Raw genomic sequence first — 14398 nt, 5'->3', positions numbered from 1 at the left:
CAGATCACCTCACCGGTGCCTAGTCTCCAGACACTGTAATTTGCAAAACTTAAGCCTTTCTTCGTAAGAGCACCCCTTTGTTCCATTCACTAATCTTGTTGCTCTTCTCTGTACTCATTCCAGCAGCTCTACATCCTTCTTGAAATGAGGCCTCCAGGCCTGTATACAGTACTCTAGGTGTGGCCTGACCATTGCCTTATACAAGGGAATAATCACCTCCTTATCCCTGCTAGAAAAATTCCTATATATCATTGACAATACACCATGAGCTACTCTTGCAGCCCGTATGCACTGCTCAGAGAACTTCATATCTGCCTGCACAACCATCCCCAGGTGCCTTTCATTCTCTACCACTGTCAGTGTAGTACCACAGAGTTGATACATTGCTCTGGGGTTGCTGTTTCCCATATGTAGTACTTTACATTTGTCAATGTTAAACTTCATTTGCCACCTCTCAGCCCATCTGCTCAACCTTTCCAGATCCTGTTGCAGCAGCATAGTGTCAGTAGTGTCTTTGACAACCCTGCCAACCTTCGTATCGTCTGCAAACTTGGACATTAAGCTTGATATACTATCATCAATATCATTTATAAATACAGAAAACAATAATGGACCCAATACTGAACCCTGAGGGACTCCACTAATAACATTAGTCCACAATGAGCAGTGTCCATTGATTACCACTCTCTGTCTTCTCCTCCTCAACCATCCCTTTATCCATAGCAGCAATTTGCCTCCAATGTCACACTGCTCCAATTTGTGCAGCAGTCTTCCCTGTGCAACAGTATCGAAAGCCTTTCTAAGATCTAAGTATATAATATCAAAGTTATTCCCTGCATCCAGTTCTTTTGTGACTGCATCATAGTATCCAATCAAGTTGGTCAGGCAAGACTTCCCCTTAACAAAACGATGCTGTGTCTGAGCTATAACTGAAGTCTTGTCTAAATGATCCTGCAGTGCTTCTTTAACCAGTGCCTCCATTAATTTTCCAGGAACAGAAGTTAAACTCACAGGTCTATAATTACTTGTGTCATCCTTTGATCCTCCTTTGTGAATTGGGGTCACATTTGCACATCTCCAGTCCATGGGTACCTCCCCTGAGTCCAAGGAAGCTCTCATAATTATGGGTAAGGGTTTGATTACTTCCTTTGCTGCCTCCTTTAATATAACTGGATAGATCCCATCCACCCCAGGTGCCTTTCTTGTGTTTATCTTCAACAATTTCTCCTCCGCTTTACTCTCAGTTATTACAAGATTCTCTAGCTTACTGCCAGAGTTGAATACACCTCTGGCATTCCCCTAGCTGAATAACTCCTTATGTGTGAATGTCGATGCAAAATATTCGTTTAGTTTGTTAGCTACCTGAGCAGGATCATCAACAGTTGAATCATCGATATCAAGTGGACCAATCTGATTCATCCCCTTCCTTCTAGAGTTTACATAAGTAAAGAACTCTTTGCTGTTTTTTTTTGCATCCCTTGCCAAAGATTTCTCATAATCTGCCTTCGCCTGCCTAACCTCCTTTGTAACTTGGTTAGAGATCAACTTGTATCTATCATAGGCTTCTGTGTCACGTGTTCATTTGTATGTATCCCATGCATTTTTGTTCTCTGCCATATATCTCATTAGTTCATCTGACATCCATTTAGGCCTAAACCTTGAACAATATTTCTTAGTTGGTATGTAAAGCCTAGTAGCTTCGAAGATAAATTCTTTGAATGCTTCCCATTTCGAATTTGCTGTTGGTAACATCATCAGTTGGTCCCACTGTATAGAATTTAAATACTGTCTCCGTCCATCGTAGTCGCCTTTACGAAAGCAATAATCCTTCCCTTTACCCCTGTTGTTGTTGTTGCTTGGGTTTTATTGGTGCATTAGCGACTAAGGCTATAATGCGTCCCCTTTACCCCTAATGGTAGTTACCTCTTTGAGAAAATCCCACTTCAGCACACTGTGATCACTGCCACCTAGTGGTTCATTTATCTGCAGATTCTTAATGCACGAAGAATCACTACTGATAATCAAATCAAGAGTATTACTCCCTTTAGTTGCCTCCCGAACATGCTGATGTAGAAAAAAATCATCCAATAAATCCACAAAAGCCTTGCTAGTGTGTGAGTGACCAGCCTCCAAATTCCAGTCAATATCTGGGAAATTAAAATCCCCCATTATAAGACTCCCTGATTTACTGGCCCACTGTATTTCCCTGTACGGTTTCTTATTATACTCATCAGAGTCATTAGACCTATAGCACACTCCTACTCTCAATTTTGATCTCCCAATGCTTATGTCACACCAAACTGACTCGCCACTGCACTGTCCAGCGATGTCGACTGGCTTCACTTCTTTGGATTTTATGTATTTCTTAACTAATAGCATAACCCCTCCTCCCTTCCTACCCTGTCTATCCTTTCTGTAGACATTGTACTCCCCAAATTCCCACATTCCTTATATCTGTGTGACACCACATCTCTGAAATACCAACAATATCTGCCTTTGATGTTTTGAGCAATACCTCAATTTATAATTTATAATTTCTATATCTATATAATTTATATAATTAAATTCGTTTAATTTATATAAAAAATTCCATAATTAGAAGACTCACTATTATTCACTTTAGTATTCAAGATTTCTGCTGCAGTAGATATAGTCCTCCAGAAATACTCAAAGTAAATGCAGAGCTTAAGATGTAGAAAGTTCCAGGAATGACTTTATTAAGTAAGCTAAAATTGAATATCTATTACTTGCTTTTGTTCCCTGTAAAGTAGTTCCCTTTATCCATTATCTTCGGCAGCAATTGGAAGCATATCTCGTGCTTGCTTCCTGATATTGGTTTTGGTACCTTTGACATTTTGGATTTCCTCCAAAGACCCAAAATGTGTTACTTTCAGTTTGGTACTTAGGAATATATCATCTGAAGAATTGGATTTTCCACAAGATGCTTGACTGGCAACATGTGAGCTTGCACTGCATTACCAATTAGGCAGTTTCTGGAAGAAAAATGTTTCACCCAGATGGAATATTCTCCTTAATTCCTCAATTTGGCTCAGTTTGACTTTTTTCTATTTTGAAGGAAGTCCAGTATGTAAACGAAATTAAAATCAATCTTAATGAATGAGTTCTAGAAATTTTTCATTCATGGAAGATGGTAATGCTCTATGTGAAACTGTCCATGGGAAATAATTTGAAGGGAACAAAAACAAGTACAGTGGATTCCGGTTATTTGGGCCACCGGTTAATCAGGGCAGCTGTTTATTTGGGTCAAATCTTAAAAAACAGAACCCAATCGAGAAAAAAGCCACGGTTTACTTCGCTTAATTGGGACAAAATGCCGTTTAATCAGGGCAGGAGACTGCAGCACTGAAGATTACCCTACGATTGTCTCCGATCGTACCACGTAGTTCGGTCGGATTTCTGGAGGTCACAACCATAAAACAATAAAAACAATTAGCAGTCATCTGTTATTGGGCTTTTGTGTTAGTGAAAACTATCATAAACTGATAGTAAACTCGATCTTATTGAATTTGCGATAATACCGACAACTGGAATTTTGTGGGTTATTATGGTAAAATGTGTTTACACTTCTATGGAATCTTCAATCATAAAAAAAATAATTTTCAGAATCTTCTCTTCATTCCTATTTTTAAAGCTTCATAATTTGTTACTTCATTCTCACTTGCACGTATCGTGTTACTTGCAATTTGTGTGTGCCGTGTTCTTTGTTATTGATTGCTTATCTTTTTGCTGTTTTAAATTTTAACCCCCACCCACAAATGACAGTGAACAGAAATGTCAACTAGTTTAGTTACTATGTACATATTACAGTGCATATTAATTCTTCCGATTATCACGTATATTCTTCTGAATTTCACGTATCATTTAATTTTTTAATTGGTAAGGTAATAAAGGGTAAATTTGTGCTTAATATATCTTTGCTTTTAAGCCTGTGGATAATATTCCTCCTGTTTTTGATAATTAGAATCGCTGTTTAATTGAATTAAAATTCAATTCACAAATGTGATCACAATGACCGGCGCTTATTACACATCGTATAGTGAACGGTACTTTACAGTGGTGACTCCATCGTAACGTGATTTGATTGTACAGTGAACCAATTGTAAAGGGGGGGCATTGTATTTTTAATTATTTACGTGAAACTTCGGATAATTGGGGCAGCCGCTTAATCGGGCCAAAATGCACTAGTCCCGATGTGTCCCAAATAACCAGAATCGACTGTAATTGCTAAGCTCAAATTTAATTTACTTATAAAGCAGGTTCTTGAATTTTTTATCTGCACCATATACATTAGCCATAACCAACCATATCAAACATTTCAGGAAAGTGACTCAGTGGATGGTTACCAAAAATTTTGTGAAAGCAATCTGACATAATTTCCTTATAATTGAAGAATAGGGATAACATCATCACCAAGAAGTTGTAGAGGATCTTAATTTCAATATCATTAAGAAAGTATAGCATCATTTGATGTTTCTTTTACTAATTGTACAATAGCATACTGTTTGTTTTGCAAAATGTGACATTTTTTGGATTTCCTGAGGATTTTCAGATGACTAACTCCACGTTTTGATTGTTAATTTTATCTATTCAAGTGTAACTATATCCCATATTTGAAACTTTTATTAATTAGTAGTACTGTAGTAGTATTCTGTAAAAACAAACTTTATTGTAAAAACTCAGTGCAGAAGTTAACTCTTGTTTATTTTTTGTTGTCTCTGAGATATTGCAATATTTAAACCTTGTAGTTCTACAGATGTTTATTTGTTATTTGGTTTTTAGGAGCATTAGCAACTAAGGCCATATTGCTCCAGGGATATGCAGTGGTCATTGCACAGTAATCTTTTCTTACATTCTCTGAACTTTCCGCGTCCTCTGTATTTGATGGTCACGGGCTTGAACCCCAGTCTAATCAAGAAGCGTGTGCTGCGCACTGCTGCTCCTATCCACCCGGCTATGGAGGTGCCCACCCTACAGATGCACATCCTTAGGGTTTATATTATGGATTGAAATTGGTTTTAAATTAAGCAGTTGTGAAAGTTGTGCACTAAATTTTGAGAATTTTGAAGAAACTAGTAGGACTTGCTTGTTGTACATATTCTACATTATGCAGTAATCATTTCTTACATTTTTTGCCTTTTTCCATAAACTTTTTTTTTTATCAACTTGTTTGTCTTTGATGGGACAATAGTTTTTTTTTTTTTTTTGTGTGTACAGAAATTCTGTACAATAATTGTACTGTAATTGCACAAAGCTGCTTATTTGACAGTGTTTCAACAAAGACACATTTCTGTGGATTCTATGACAGTTTGTTTATTACTATGCAATGTAGTACTATTTCACTTCTGCATTGAGTATTGTCAAATCTGTCATTATAATTCCTTTACTTAGAGTAAAGGAATTATAATGACAGAGTTTTATGCACATATAACACTATTACTTTTTAAAAAAAAAATTAAGGCCCTGTAATAGAGTGTGATGCAAGATGTTATGAATTCTTAATTTATTTTTTTATTTTTTAAGGGTGATAATGGAGAAGATGGTCGTCCTGGTCCCCCTGGCCCAACAGGACCTGCTGTGAGTTTATTTAGGTTTTCTTTAGCTGAAAGATTTTTAGTATTTCAATACAATATTGTAATGTTACTGCAATATATAACTTTTTATTATAATATAATACAGCATGTTTTGAGGTACTTCTCTTAAAATTTTCTTTATTAAAGAAAATTGTAAAAGAAGTTATCATTTTTCAATTTATGGACTCTTTTAGTATTGGCCATATGGTGCAAAGAAGCCCTGGAATTAGCTGCACCTCACATAGGCTCTGCTAACCTTTGAATTTCCTCATACTGTCAGGCCTCAATTACTCATTTAAGTAATCTGTTTTGGTAATTAGCAGTGCACTGGCTGAAAGAAATCTTAATAAAATTTATTCTATACTTCTTTTGATGTAACTTGAATTTATAATTCCCTGGTGATATCATTAATACATGTGAGAATTTTGCCTTCTTTCATTTTACTCTCCCTTTCAGAACCAACATTATGAACCTCAATACAAATCCTCTCTAAGGTACCAGCTATCAATCTGTGTAGCATACATGTTAAAAGCCTATCCTCATATGGGTGCCTTTTTTTTGTTAATTTCACAAGGCATTTTTTTGGCTTTAGGAAGTTCTATGTCTTTTTTTTTTAGGTGCAGTCTCCATGTTTGAACATAATATTCTAAGTGCAGTCTTACAGTTGGATTATGGCTTCCCTATCTCTACATCAAATGTTTAATAAATCATTGATAGGACACCATGGGTCTTCCTTGCCACCAGTTTACACTGCATGCAGAACTTCATATTTTCTTGTGTCATAACCTCCAAATCCTTTTCTTCCTTTATCATTTTTAATTCAACTCCTACAAGTGTTGAAGTTTTTTGGGGGTTATTTCCCAAGTGTAAGACCTTGCATTCTGAAAGTGCCACTTAGCTCACCATCCTTGAAGCCCATCCAAGTCATCCTGATGAAGCACTGCTTGGCACTGATAATTAAGCACTCTTGCAATCTTTACATCATATGTGAATTTTGATGTCATAGCCTGTATCCTCTCAACAGTTAAATATTCTTTTAGCAGAATGGTGCACAGGTATATCAAGAAATGGAGATTGGTGAAATAATGAGCACTTCAGCCTGCGTGGAGTGTAATCTGTCTTCATTTTTTAAAGAAGTACAGATTATTCTTAGTATTCTGAAGAAGTGATACTTCCTTGTACCACTTCTTCAGTGACTGTAAAGACAGCAGAATTGATAAATTATGGAAACTTCATTTACATAGAGTTGTTAATTTGATTATACATTTCTTACTTGTTAATATTCAGACTTTAGTACTTATATTAGCACTAGTAGAGGCATATGATGCATGAAAGCAGCATCAGCCAAAAAAAATTTTTAAAAAATAATAAAAAATCCCTTCCCATTTCACCCTTCCTTTCACTCCAAAAGTTTGTCTAGTTCTGCCTTGAATTTATTTAAACTGTCAACTTCCTCAACAACAGATGGAAGTTTGTCCCAGCAATCAATTACCCGCTGTCTAAAGGCAAATTTCTGCACATATATTCTACAACTTTCTTTCCTCAATTTGAATTTATGCCCTCTCAGGTGCATAATCTGAGCAAGAGGAAGAATCTTATCAGCATTGAGCTTGCTCAAAACATTCAAGGCCTTATGCACCTCAATCAGATCACCTTGTAGATGCAAAAACCAGCTAATCAGTATGAGATCTTGCTTGTTTAGGGCAATTTTACATAAGATAGTCAGTATTAGTTAATACTTGTAAATGTGAAGAAATGGAAGAAACTTGATTTTGTTATTGCATCAGCCAAAAAAAACAGGTCATACTTTTATATTGAAACAAAATGTAGGACTCTTCAATCAGTTTTTCCAAATGAGGTATTGATCCTGTCTTCAATCTTCAAATATCTAATTCTGCACAGAAACTGTTGTGCTGATGATTATATATGTTCCTGGTAGTTCTCGACTTTTGGTGAATCCAATCACGATATGGTTTTTGTCTTTCTCTAAGGAACCATGCTATTTCTTTTTTGTAGTTAGGAGGTGCTTCTGTTGCTTTGTCCTCTTTAGCCATCTATATTCCTCTTGCATTTTTCTTAAATGCAACTTTGATACTCTTGGTAAATCATAGTTTTGTCACTATTGTTATATTTATCCATTTCAAAGCTCCCTCATACAGGTGATCCTTAGTTGTAGTGCTAGAAAGTTTAGCACTTCAAACATTTCTTGAGTTTCTGCTCAGTCAACCAAATTTAAGCCTAAAAATTTAACAGCATATGCTCTTTGTAGTACAGATTTCTCATTGTTCACATCCTTTGCCATTTCTATTCCTTCCACTGTGAGATCAAAGGTGATTGATATATAGCTTGAGATGAATTTGAAGGTGTGCTACTTAAGGGATGTTACGTAAGTTATGGAACAGAAGGTCAAGTTCCTGTTGTTGATTCCTCAAACACTCCTATTTAGGCCAAAGCAACTTGATATCTCCTTGGGATTTTGACTTGGAATAAGCATACTAAAATCCCAACAATGTGTTGACATGCTTAGTACAAGATGTATTCTCATCCATCCATGAAGTTCCTTTCTGATAGTTTCTGAATGATTGGGAGAGAGCAAGAGAATAGAGACATTCTTGTGTGTATGCACTTGTGCATGCATGTGCGCGTACACACGCACGCACATTTGAAAATTGAGCTGACATCCATGGAAGGCTGGCATACTCATTTCAAAGGAGTCTGATTGGCTTAGGTTATTTTTAACAAATGTATGTTTTTGTAGATAGTGGCTCCACCTTCTCTCCTCCTATTCTACCTGTAATTTTCAGTTCACTGAAACATCATTTAAAAATAAAATTTCTAAAGGAAAAAAGAAATAGGACATTTATATTTTTCAAAAGCGAAGAAAAGTTTAAGAAATCATCTATATAATAATAATACTAACATTATGCAAGTAAAGAACATGCCCTCATCATCAAGCCGAGTGAGTTTTGTATTAATGTTAAGAGTTTATTTAGGTTGTGAAAGTCTTGTAATGCTGTTCTTCTCATCTTGATATAAATTCCAAACTGCATCTTATTGCAGTGTGGAATTTAAATCAGTTTTACTTAAAATTATAGTTATTTTTATTTTCTTCTATTAATGCATTTAAAATTTTTTTTTTTATTTTAGGGACCAAGAGGACTTCCTGGTATTCCAGGACTTCCGGGTGCAAAAGGACATAGGGTAATGCTTTCCATGATGTGGAGTAATATTAGATTTTAGAAAATTTGTTGGGTGGGGAATAACAGTACTTTGTATTTAAGACATTATGAAAATGAAATGATTTAATGTGTTGTTGCATGAATTAACTCATGATTGAAATAAACCTTTCCTTTACCAAAAACAAGTAACAGATTTCACTAGAAAGTATTTATATAATTATTTAATAATAATAATAATAATAAATAACAACTACCCTGTGAACTTGGTACCAGTACCTATCACGGGGGTGGATCCCCTATCAGTGAGAAATAATAATAGTACTGTTTAATAATCCCAAGTTGAGTACATAAGCTCAATTGGGAGGCTCAGAGAGTAGCATTTACATATAAGTGAAAGTAACAATTCTAGGTTGAAATTAGGAGTTTAAATGATTAATTATAAAGTTTATATAAAGCACAATTCACATTTTTACACAAGCATATTTTTCTTAAATGAATTTGCCTGTGTTCTTTATTTTGTGACCACTGGTCTACATCAAGATTATTCATAGTTGTACTGCAAAATGTTACAGATAATGTAGTGAGTGCCACATTAGCTGTAACACTTTTACCGATCAACTTTCACCAGTTTATTCAGGTTTGAAGTTATGTGAGGTTTGGAGATAAGTTGATGGAACCGTAATTCAAACAAAATTCCAGATGTTAACTTGGCCTAATTCATTTTATTAAGCATATTAATGTTTAATAAAGTGAATTAAACACACTTTGTCATTTATTTAGCTTCTATATTTTTATTTTATGTTAACATAAATATTATTTTTGAAGGTTTCTGTGTTTATATTTACTTTATGTTATTTTATTTTGTTAAACTAAGTTATACAGTAATGGTTGAATTTATGAATATTTTCTAAAGTGTGTAGTTCATTAATTTTTGCTAGCCATTGTAATTTAGAAAATTCCATTAAATTTTGATGGTTATGGTGTGGTTTCTTTCAATAAAATTTTAGACGGCTCGGTGTTCAATAATAATAAATAAATGACAAGTGTCTAAGAATATATAAATTCATACACCGACCATTGAATAAAATTTAAAATTTAATATGACTACAATCTTTACAAAAAAAAAAAATTTACAATAAACTATTACGGAATGCTAAAAACTGTAATAAAAAAGATCATTTACAATAAAATTTGCTAAAATATAAAACATTAAAAGCGCTAAAAATCTGAAGCTTTCGGGAGCGTCAGCTCCCTTCTTCAACAGTGATATAACTTCCTGCAACATCTCCTTAAGTAGCAGGCTCACGGTACCTCCACACGTGGTATTTCTCCATTTAAATGCCATAAGAACCGCTGAATACAACAAGTCTGCTGTGGCCGAACATTTTTGGGAGAAGCAGCATCAAATCTCCCCGGAGGACGCTATTATTTTGGATCGTGCACATGGATACTGGGAGCGTAAATGGCTCGAGGGTTTACGGATTAGTTCATCCAGTAGGAATACAATAAACAGAGATAGAGGTATACGTATTAATCCTATCTTTGAAACAATTATATTAAGGTCGGATGAACGATTTTCTTTGCCACGTTCCCGAGACATTTCCGCTTCCAGTTCTGACCATGTGCCGATTGAACCACGTGGAGAAATACCACGTGTGGAGGTACCGTGAGCCTGCTACTTAAGGAGATGTTGCAGGAAGTTATATCACTGTTGAAGAAGGGAGCTGACGCTCCCGAAAGCTTCAGATTTTTAGCGCTTTTAATGTTTTATATTTTAGCAAATTTTATTGTAAATGATCTTTTTTATTACAGTTTTTAGCATTCCGTAATAGTTTATTGTAAATTTTTTTTTTTGTAAAGATTGTAGTCATATTAAATTTTAAATTTTATTCAATGGTCGGTGTATGAATTTATATATTCTTAGACATGAGTTTTCCCGACCTCAGAGGCCTCTTTCAGAATAAATGACAAATAATAATAAATTGCGGCATTCTTTGTATGTTGTGAAAATGGTTGTGTTGTCAAAAAAAAAAAGAAAAAAAAAAGCACTATTTTATAAAAAGAACTTTGCAGTAAACATGGTTTTGGAAGTGTACATCTGTACCAGTTAGGGGGAGCACAATATCACCAGCTACCCGAGAACCATTAGTTACTGAAACATTGCTTACAAAGTTACATCCTTTGTTTGCGAGACAAATTGAATGCAGTTTAAACAAGGATTAGCATCAATGCATAAAGAGTAACTAAAATAGGTGAATCTCAAAATTTATAAGTTCTACTGTAATGCATCTCCTGATGCATGATAGTAGAACTTATAAATGTTCTACTACTTAAAAAGGTTAGACAGCATATTCAAACACTCTGAATATGCTGTCTAACCTTTACAGTTCACTTGAAAGAGTATAAATATATATATATATAAAAAACTAAAATGAAAAGAAATTAAAAAATAAAATTAAAATAAAACTTATGCCAGTAGCACGGCAAAACAAAATAGAGCGAAAATAGTCAAAATTAACGTAAAAAATCAAAACAGTAGGGAGGGAAAAGAAGAAAAATAACAAGACTAAAAATATTGCAGCAGAAATGCTCCAAAATAATTTAGAAAATCTAGATAAAACATAATAAATAATCAATTAAATTTAAAAACCAATTACATGAGAATTTAGCACCGCCCTCCTTGACAAGTACCAAGTCCAAATTGCGTGAAATATCAAAGGCACCACTAAATTCTCATGTAATTGTCTTTTAAATTTAATTGATTATTTATATTTATTTAATATGCTTTATCTAGATTTTCTAAATTATTTTGGAGTGTTTCTGCTGCAATATTTTTAATATTGTTACCTTTCTTCTCTTCCCTACTGGTTTGATTTTTTACGTTTAATTTTGATTATTTTTGCTCTACTGTTTTGCCATGCTACTGGCATAAGTTTTATTTTAATTTTATTTTTTTTATTTCTTTTCATTTTAGTTTTATATTTCAAGCATCATGTAGAGGAATATGCAAGTTGCTGCCTCTGATGTTTGCTTTACCATTTTATTGTTATTTTCTTTCATTAATGATTCCATTTTTAACTATTGTTCATTATTTAAATATGTGTGTGTGTATATATACACTGGTGTTCAAAATTTGTAAATTAGTCAGCACTAAATACGGAGGATGCGGAAAGGTCAGAGAATGACCACTGCATATCCCGGAGTTGCTTTAGTTGCTAATGCTCCTAAAAACCAAATAACAACAAATAACAATTACCTCAATATGATACATAGAACACTTCTGTATGATACTCTCCAGAAATTAAAATGAAAACAATTAAAAAAATCGAAAATCTTACATTACAGTAAGAAATAATTGACAATAATTAAAAATCAAATGAAAACAATTAAAAATCAGTTTAACGCAATTAAAAATTAAGTAAAAAATTAATTTAACGAAAAAGATGCAAAACTATTTTTCTTCCTGAAGTTACAATGCTTTTCGACCGTATGTCGTGATCACAGGAATGAAAATTACCGAATAGGGGTGAGCATGGAACTTAAATAGGGATTATTTGTCTTCGCGCATTCGCATAAAGGACCATGAGTTGGAGATTAGATATGGCCGGCGAACATTAACAGAATTCTCATGCAATTTAATTTCGACAGTTTCTGCAATTATAGTCTTGTATCATTACGTTGGACACTAAGTATTTTGGCCTCGTTAAATAAAAAAGTATGTTTTTCATTAATGAAAGGCTAATTTTGATGTTGCTGAATGGGAAGCACGAACTGAGGCCACATGTTGATTAACACGAAAATTCAAAGGAAACCACGTAGAACCCTGATAAGGCGAGTCGCATTCACCGCAAGAAACATTGTATACTAGGTCATTTATTTATGTTGCTAATGAGAAAAGTACTGAGCGATTGTTCAATGTAGTGTGTAATTTCTGTATTGGCCTGGCTACAATTTTAAATTCAGTATCTTTAAAGAATCTGTTAAGTTGTTTGTGATACTGTTCAACATATGGGACAGAAATAAAGTATTTTTTGATATTACTATTGTTTGTTGGTGTATTTTTTGTATTCTATCCTTAGCTTGTACCCTAATTCTGTCTATTGTAGCAAGTGGGTAACATCTGTTTAAGAATCTGCTGGTTAATATTTGTATTTCTGAGCCCAAAGCAGATTCTGTCATTGAATATTTATAAGCATTGAGAAATTGATTAAAGATAATCGATCTTTTGTAGGTGAATGGGTGATAGCTGTTATAATGTAGAAGCATACCAGTGTTTGTAGGTTTACGATAGATGTTAAATTGGATATTATTCGCGTCCCGAGTAAGCATGAAATTTAGAAAATTTAATGACTTAGTATTTGTATTCTCCCTCTCCAATGTAAATTTGAGTCTAGAATGAATATTATTAAATGAATGTAAAATGTCTTGGATAGTGTTACTGTCGGTAATGACTAGAACATCGTCTAAATTCAATTTAGAGATATTGGAGCTCTATCAATCGTTGAGAGATAGAGCTCCAATATTAGGCCACTCAGGCTTAATCCGATTGGCAAACCAAAAATTTGTTTGTGTGCTTTGTCTCAAAAGGTGATATAGTTGCCTTCAACTAAGAGTTTACTTAAGTGAAAATTTTCCTTAATAGGAATCTTTGTATAATTAATCGGTATTGAGTTATTATTTAACATATCCCAAAGAATATCTAATGTGTATTCAACGTTTACATTTGTATATAACGAGGTAACATCTAGTGAATATAAATTATCATTACCTCCAAGTCTACAGTCCTTAAGGTTATTAAATAGTGTATCATAGTTCTTAATCCCAAATTGTATTGCCTGTCTAAAGGGTTTTATAATGCTATATACATGTGTGGCCAAGGATGAAAATGCCAAGTTTCTGTAGGAAACAATAGGCCGAATAGGAAAGCCAGTCTTATGTAATTTTATCTGACTGGAAAGTGCAGGAAAATTGTATGTTCTGGCCTTCAATTCCTTTAACTGAGCATAGTAATGTTGTAGTCATTTTTTCGATATGTGGTTAACATTTTATTGTATTGATTGACCAAATTGGTAAATAGTGTTCAAACTGGTGTTCAAAGAAAGTGCATCACCTAGGAATTTCACATTTCTAACCCTTTTTTGCAATGGTATGTCACATTAATGACTAGCATCACAAATAGAAATATAAACAAAAGGCAAAGCTAAGTAATATTTGACAGGTGCTATCAAAATATTCCAAAATGAGCATTTGCAACCTTTATACAACAGTTTTGGTAAACACAACAATTATGTTTGAAATGTTATCAGAAGCCCTCAATTTACTTCAGTTTATCATTTTAAATGGGAAAACAAAATGAAAAGTTCACCAGGTGCAAACTAATATTTAGTTGAACCACCTCTGGCTCTGATGACAGCAGCACACCGTCGAGACATTGACAAGATCAATTTCTGAAGATAATCAACTGATAGTTCATGGTTCCAAACACGAATTATGGCTTCCTGAAGTTCACGAAGGGTCTTTGGTTTCTTTCTGGCAACTGCAGATTCCACACGATGCAAACAGTTAAGAGTTGTAATGGACCGTTCTTCCAACCATTTTTTCACCTGTAACAAACGTAAACACATTACT

The 14398-nt window shown here is 34.2% G+C and overlaps 1 protein-coding gene across 1 annotated transcript in view; it reads left to right on the top strand.

Moving 5' to 3' along the window:
• The window catches only part of LOC150075107 (uncharacterized), a 617581-nt gene that overhangs the window by 154799 nt on the left and 448384 nt on the right, over positions 1–14398 (top strand). The window contains exons 11-12 of the mRNA XM_090388926.1: positions 5542–5595; positions 8739–8792. Of these exons, the coding sequence (XP_090245052.1) occupies positions 5542–5595; positions 8739–8792 (108 nt within the window). The remainder of the gene's footprint in view (positions 1–5541; positions 5596–8738; positions 8793–14398) is intronic.

The sequence above is a fragment of the Mastigoproctus giganteus genome, chromosome 14, assembly GCF_048544385.1.
Source record: "Mastigoproctus giganteus isolate SK-2022 chromosome 14, ASM4854438v1, whole genome shotgun sequence".
NCBI lineage: Eukaryota > Metazoa > Arthropoda > Arachnida > Uropygi > Thelyphonidae > Mastigoproctus > Mastigoproctus giganteus.
The sequence above is the reverse complement of the archived record's forward strand: the minus strand, read 5'-3'. Positions and strand labels throughout refer to the sequence as shown.